Raw genomic sequence first — 7,723 nt, 5'->3', positions numbered from 1 at the left:
TCCTTTAATAATACTCAGGGGAGTGAACAGCCTTTCTTCTTTCTTGTTTCATGCAGCCTAATGAGGCTGCATGAAACAAAAGAGCAGTAAAAGATCATTTCTCCATTATAGCAGGAACTCATTTTACAATGGGTAAAGTGTACCGTACCATACAGTATGAAACAATGAATGGGATACTATGTAAACTCATACTAGTTGCAGCACTTCAATTCCTAAAAATGGAAATGGTTCAAGAGATACGAGTGTAGATATGCTATCAAAAATCTCAGACACACAGTACATTTTTGTAGAGAATTGTATTACAATTATCAAACCACAATAAACACACCAGTAGCAGGTGTAAGGGTCAGTCTGGCTGAAAGACACATCGCTGTTGATGAACACATTGATTGTTTTAGCCATCACGGATCCTCTGATGTAGCACTTTATTAAATTGTGATGTAGTAATAAGCACTTTAAACCAAAACAAGAACATTAACAAAGGGTAAATGTGTATTCATAGTTGGGTATGTGACATCTCCTGAGTGGGTCCGTCCGAGCTCAGAGTATCTCCAGGTAGATGGCCGTCTCAGTTTCAGGTGTAGTAGTGCTATGTGTCTCTCGCGTAGCTCTACCCCGGGAACCACCTTGTCTCACTCTTCTTTCTCCTCCTCTCCTCTCACCCACTCGTCTCTCCCCACCCCTTCTACCTATTGGGCGAGTCTGGATAAGGGACACATGTAATTAATCATCAGGGAGGCACAATTATGATTTTTCTCTATATGGCCTCTTTCTGCAGCCAGCTATAATGTAAGGTCAGCCATATACTGTACCTGTTTAGTGCGGACAAACAGAGGGGTGCAGTTCTGGTATACAAGCTGATAGCTGCCATTGGAGTAGATATGGGTCACTTCTGTGCAGTTAATGTAGAGGGGCATCCGATCCTGATAGATCCCCATTTCTCCTGGGTAGCCTGCTGGAGGTCTACTGAGGACATGTCTGAAAGGATCAATACAACCAATTCAATTCACAGCCCAAACCTGTGACAAATGAACTGTGATGTACTACAGTACAGTATTGCATAGCTCCTTACTTTCCAGGCTTCCTTCGGCAATACAACAGGACCAGAAATGAAATGAAGAATACGATCAGGCTGATGGCCACGGCTGCTATCACCAGCCACAACAAAGAGCCCATCACTGCACGTTGACAACAAAAGAAAAAGTGCACAGTGGATCAGCATGTTGTTGTCAGCATGTCTTTTTTTTTCTCAATATAATGTAGTTAAACTTGAAAAATATTTGTCTTCCCCATACATACAAGGTAGCCTACAGTATGGGTTGCCTGGCAAAAAAGTGCTAGAAAACAGTATTTAATGATATGGTTTAATTATTATTCTATAGGCTACAGATAGATAGATAGATTTTGACAAAGTGTTTGACTGTATGCTGTTTTTACATTTCTGTCAAATAAAATATTAGATAGATAGATTAGATAAATATGGGGCGGCCATAGCTGAGTGGTTAGTGAGCCCGCCTAGGGAACCAGAGGCCCTGGTTGCCCCAGGTTCGATTCCAGGCTATCCCAGCATATGTGCCGATGATATGAAATTTGTCCCTGAGCAAGACTCTTAACCCCAATTGCTCACAGGTTCTCATTGGAAACAAGACCGCAAGGACTTTCATGAACGACCTGTTAAAAGGAATTATCCTTATTTTATAGATAGATAGATAGATAGATAGATAGATAGATGAACACACCTTCTTCTCCCTGCAACAGGGCGAGAGAGTCATTGCCCAACGCATTCACTGCAAAGCACACCACCCTCACAGGTTGGTCCACGTGGCCCCTCAGTGTGGCTGTTTGAGTTCCATGATCAGATGTCACTGACATGTTGTAACCACTAGGGGGCACACTCCCATTAACACTCCAGGTGACCGCTGGCCTGGGATAGGAGTCAACTGAACACCGACATTGCACCTCCAACCCTTCTACAGCACAGGTGGATGACGGATGGAGGATGACTGGCTTGTCTGGGAAGAGAAAGTACATGAGAAAGAGGGTGTTGTAATTAGCTCAAAACTGCCCTAAAGAAACACCTTCAGGAGGCCGCTATTCCAAACTGGCCCCTGTCAAAGTCTTAACCTAACCCACTACACCCCCCCCCCCCCCCTCCCCGAACTCTTTTCTTTTTTTTCTTGTACATATTTCTTATTTTTCATACCAGTAACATGTAAGCTGATTGTATGACGTTCTGTATAGTAGTGTATATCTGTCTGTCTCTTACTATACAGTATGTCATCATGATTTGTGTGCGTGGGGATCTCATTTTAAACAAGGTTAGTGCTTTATGAGTTATCCAGTTTAGTAGACCTTGTATTGTGAATTGTACTTCAATGTACTGTTTATCATGTCTCACTAAATAAAGTACCAAAAAGTACCCAGTATCAATCAATCAATCAGTTGTCACTGATGGGGGAAATATATTGCTTTAATCAGAGGTCTTCAACGTTTTTCAGGCCAAGGACCCCTTAGTTGAGAAAGAGATGAAGCAGGGACTCCTGACTACATTTTGTATAAAATGGTGTTGCAGATTAAACTTTTGTTGAATTCTGTATTTTCACACATTTAACCACTTACACCCTCAATACTTAGTAAACTTGACCTTTCACTCTGTATTTGGTCTGCTCTTTTTTGTTTTTTCCCTCTACACCAAACTGCAAGGCGTTGTGAGCTGGTAGATCTGCTATTTTCGTCAAACGTTTTCGTCAGTATCGGGATTCTATAGGGTTAAAGTGGTTAATGTAAAAAAAAGAAATCCTATCACACAAAGATTTGGCGGCCCCCCTTTAAGTAACTCGGAGGACCCCCTAGGGATCCCGGACCCCCTGTTGAAGACCCCTGCTTTAAGTGATGCCCACCACACCCTCTAAAAAGAACCAGCCTCAGTAAAAACATTTTTTTCAAGTTTACTGCACTTGAATCATAGGAAGTGATGAAAAGCTGTGTCACTTGAAATCATCCGGAATCAGTTTGTGTTTGGTGTCACCCCACTTTGTGAGCCACTGATTTACTTGAAAGCCCTGTTGGAAATATTAAAAAGGTACATGGAGGCTTATGTGACTTATTGAACTGTATCGTTAGCCTCATAGCATAATTGCCTAAGTCATATTTTTTTGGTTTTCAAGACAGAATCTAGTTGACTTATGCAATCATGAGAAAAAAACAAAATGTATATCTGCCTTTATTTATATCTGCCTAATAACTCTACTCTCCTAACACAGCTGATTCATCCTGCCTTATTGTCTCCGCCAGGCCGAAAGGCATGGCGAGAGAGTATGTTTTACCCCCTGTCCGTCCGTCCGTCCGTCCGTCCGTCCGTCCGTCCGTCCGTCCGTCTGTGTGTCCGTGTGTCCATCTGTCTGCGGCCAGCTAATCTCCGAAACTGTGCACACAGACTCCCTGGATGCCAATTCAGAACCTCTGCCCCACATTTTTCACATGGGCCTGTTATAGCGCCACCAGGAGGCCGATTTGTGCAAAACACATTTTTGGATATTACTCATACAGATTTTATCCAAACATCACGCAAATCGGTACACAGTATCTCTATAGTCATGTGATCAACACGGATCTGTCCGATTTTCCATTTTCGATCTTGATTGGCTAAAAATGGCTTCCAAAGTTTGCAGGAGTGCTCCGTTTTGAACAAAATGCCTCAAATCATGAACACAGCATGCAATTCCGATTCGTGTTTTTACCTATAACTGCACCGATCTGTATAAAACTTTCTATGCACATTCCCTAGAGGTCAAGGAAAAACCTTTGCCCTGCATTTTTAACATCTGCCTTTTATAGCGCCACCAGGAGGCCGACTTATGTAAAACAATTCTTTTTATATTATTCTTTCCGATTTTATCCAAATTTCAAGCAAATCGGTACACATGATCTCTATAGTCATGTGATCAATACGGATGTGTTTGATTTTTCATATTCCATCCTGATTGGCTAAGATTGACATTTAAAGTTTGCAGTAGTGGCTTGTTTTGAACAAAATGCCGCAAATCATGAACGCAGCGTCCTATTGCGGTCAAACTTTGCACGCACATTCACACTATGTTCAGGAACAAATGCCACCCTTTTAACATTGGCCTGTTATAGCGCCACCAGCAGGTCTAATTTAGCAAACCAACAGAACGCCTCAAATCATGAATGCAGTGTCCAATTGCCGTGCCAGGCCTAAGAAGAAATGGCACCCTTTTCACATTGGCCTATTATAGCGCCACCAGGAGGCCACAATAACCTACTTGACCTGGCGGAGACTTGTGCTCCGAGGAGCACTTTTTCTAGTTGCCAATGTTCTCTGCCTAATAGAATGCTTGTTACATTAAAAAATAAATTACATAAGTTGACTTAAAAGCACTTTCTGCCTAAAGTCATGTAACAAACAATAAGGCACAATGAAGCAGCAGTGTTAGGAGAGTAGAGTTAAGGGCCATTCACACTGAGCACTATAACTATAACTATAAAAATATAGTTTTAAAATCATTCTAAGTCAAGTGGATGGCAGCGTTCACCGACTATAAAATGGTGAACTCACTGTACGATATACAGGCAGTTATTATCTTTATTGTTATGGTGTTCAGTGTGAATGGCACTTTATGCAGAAATGTCAATTTGGCCCAAAAATGAATCATGCTATGAGGCTAACGGTACGTAACCAAGGTACTTACATTGCACGTTCAACGGTGTAGGATGGGACTCTCCTTGACCAATCATGTTTCGAGCTGAGCAGCGGACCCTTATGTCCCGGGTCACGTTGTACAAGCGGACCATGTGTGTGCGCCGGTGAAGCTTCACAGTGACACCATGCTGGGTGTAGGACCAGTGGTAGTCTGACGCAGGGGGGTCAGCTTTACAGGAGCAGCTCAGCAATGCTGTGGCGCCCTCCAGGACTGTCAAGGTCTGAACCTGAACCTTCACATCTTTCGGAGGAACTAGAGAGTATGCAGAGGTATTGTATAAATTCAAAAAAATATGTATATATATTTTCTTTTTTTATTAACTGCAAATGTAAAGTTATCTGCAATAATATTTTACACAAATTAATTGATAAAATTACACAAAATAGTAATCAAAATGTTTACATGTTATGTGAAGATCCTTTAAAGATGATTTTATGTTGTTGCCAGGGTAGGTGGCCTCACAGCGGAGCCTGGGTTTTACCTGGTATGAGGCGATAAAGGACAAAGAAGCCACTATCATAGGATTGGGCAACTTTTCCCCATGATCACTGCTATTTCCCTGCGGGACTCCTCTTTCCCAGTGCCACAAGAGTGCTGGAGGTTTCATAGGACAATAATTGCTGACGGTGCAGTTCAGGGTCACCAACTGTCCTTCTGTGGCTGATTCCACGCCATTGATGACAGGAGGCTCTGGGGTTTCTGTCCATGACCAGATTGATTCCATTATTTTCATATTATTATTCTATTATCTATTTAAGGTTAAATTCATTGCACAGCAATTACTTAAAAAGACAGGGTTGACTCAGGGAACAGTGGGAATGCATACGCACTGAATTTCAGGTATGAATGCATAACTAATAAACATGCTCAGCTGTAACAGAGAATTTACAACAGGCTACCACTTCAATGGTCATTTTCTGCCCATTGTTTATTTAACATGTTTATGCATAACATTTTATTGTAATCATATATTGTTTTTTTTTCATGCTGCAAAGCCAATTTGTCTTTTTTTCTTTGATTAAACTGTGTGTGTGCGTGTGTGCGCGTGCGTGCGTGCGTGTGTGTGTGTGTGTGGCGGGGGGGGGGGGGCTTTCTCCCACTCACCTGAAACTTCCAAGATGAAGTTACTTGGCCGCCCCCAGAGCAAGTCACCTCTTTCTTTCAGTGCTACCTCAAAGGGGCGAGAGTCATCCAGGCTGACCCTTTCTATCTTCAGAGAGCAGTCTCCATCCGCCATGCGTCCGTAAAGGGCTGTGCGGCCCTGGAAGTCCCTGCTCATTAGACTTCTGTCCTCACTGTTGAAAGCTGTGCTGCGGAGAGGGTATAAGAAGCTGCCACCTTTGAACCTCATCCTGACATCCACCCTCCCCCTGGCAGGGTAAGGAGCTAGAGGAGTAAAGGAGCAGGGTATGACCACGCAGGAGCCCACCAGGGCATGCACACGCTCAGGGACAGAGGGTTTCTGGGACAAAGCCTGGGCGCCTGTCCAAAAGGCTGCTGCTATGACAGAGAGGAGACAACCATAATAAATGTAATGTTTGTATGACAATAAAGTGGACATGGACACATAGTACATGGAAGTACTATCACATGGACATGAAGCAGATTAACACTACTTGACAATTTGACTCATTAATTTAACCGCTTAAGCCCTTACATTTTATACTTGATGGTGTCATATGAAAATAGCTATTACAATGTGTGAGTGTGTATACAGTAAACTATTATACATAAAATAGGGCTTAAGCGGTTAAATTAATGGGTCAAATTGTCAAGTAGTGTTAATCTAATGTGACACAATGAAATGTTTCACAACAGATGTATTTTTAGAAAGGAGAAACAGCATCCTCTTGACTATGTGATTCGGCAGCAACTTTAGCATGCATGTTTTGTTTTTTTACACTGGGTTATGTGCAGTGCCTTATTCTTTATCAAAATAAAAATAATTCTCTTTGAAAAAAGAATAATCGGATAAGTTAATTAATTAATAATATTATCTTAATAAAGAAACAAGTGTGGACCTATCCAATGAGCAGAGTGTACCATACCTGTGGATATACTTAAAAAACCTACATCAAATAATTAACATTCTAGCTTAGACAAAAATACATTATTCCCCTACATCTCTTACAGTACATTTCATTGTAGCATGATTTGTATCTGTTGTAGTATACAGTTAAGGACAGTTAATAATCGGCATTTTCAAATTGGTTCTTTCAGACTGACACAAAGAATATCCAATTTAATTTAAATATTTTAAAATTAAAAACCAATAGGTTGAACACACTCACCAAAAATCACAGGACATACAAGAAACATTGTGTCCAGATGCATGACTGCAACACCACTCAGCCGACAGACAGGGAAGGATACAAAGACGCTAGAAGAGGAAGTTGGATTGGTTTCATTTGCCTCTGTGGATAGGTATCTTCTGGCCTGTTCATCTGTCCTCTTACACTTGGAGTGTAATGTACATACATTATTTAGATTATTTAGAAATTAATTCACCTAATTTAGACAGCATTTTCCCTTCTTTTCAAGGTCAGTATTTCAATTGATAGAATTATCCAAGGTAACAGTTTGCAACTGAAAGACAGACTACAGCAGAAATGTGAGATAACTCATGACACATGAATGAGTCATTCTCATGCCAAGGTTTTTCCTACTTGCCCAGCTATTAGCAATTTCTGTGACTGAATCCCTCTATCGAAAACCTAACTGCTAGTTGTGTGACATTCATTCTGCTGAAAATATTTTATTTATGACTTTTCAAAAGTCTCTTGTGCAGAATTTCTGCTTTTGTCTTTACAACCACTATTTATTACGGTATGTAGGATGTTTAAAAAAAAACAATATTAATGCAAAATATTAAAAAAGGTCATGACATAAGTGTATAATGGCATTGTATGCTATCTGGCGAATTAAACAAATGACCCAATGAAAGACTGTATAATCAGGGTCATACAGTACATACTGTAACATATTTGAACTATGGACTC

General features: G+C 41.0%; 1 protein-coding gene across 3 annotated transcripts; it reads right to left on the bottom strand.

Annotated features, from left to right (window-relative positions):
• Positions 1–304: 304 nt before the first annotated feature.
• LOC308084713 (B-cell receptor CD22) lies at positions 305–7,160 on the bottom strand. 3 transcript variants are annotated; one of them, XM_080427540.1, is made up of 8 exons: positions 7,016–7,160; positions 5,829–6,224; positions 5,127–5,423; positions 4,713–4,976; positions 1,740–2,012; positions 1,073–1,178; positions 813–978; positions 305–702 (listed from the first exon to the last, which is right to left on the bottom strand). In XM_080427540.1, exons 1-8 carry the CDS (start codon positions 7,056–7,058, stop codon positions 541–543), a joined length of 1,707 nt encoding a protein of 568 aa, XP_080283666.1. In that variant the 5' UTR covers positions 7,059–7,160; the 3' UTR covers positions 305–540. The 3 variants fall into 3 exon arrangements, with proteins under 3 accessions (XP_080283666.1, XP_080283667.1, XP_080283668.1); XM_080427541.1 differs by having other exon boundaries at positions 5,829–6,221; XM_080427542.1 differs by having other exon boundaries at positions 5,829–6,218.
• Positions 7,161–7,723: the final 563 nt, after the last annotated feature.

Source organism: Gymnoscopelus braueri, assembly GCF_963280865.1.
Source record: "Gymnoscopelus braueri genome assembly, chromosome: 4".
In the NCBI taxonomy this organism is placed as follows: Eukaryota; Metazoa; Chordata; class Actinopteri; order Myctophiformes; family Myctophidae; genus Gymnoscopelus; species Gymnoscopelus braueri.
The sequence above is the reverse complement of the archived record's forward strand: the minus strand, read 5'-3'. Positions and strand labels throughout refer to the sequence as shown.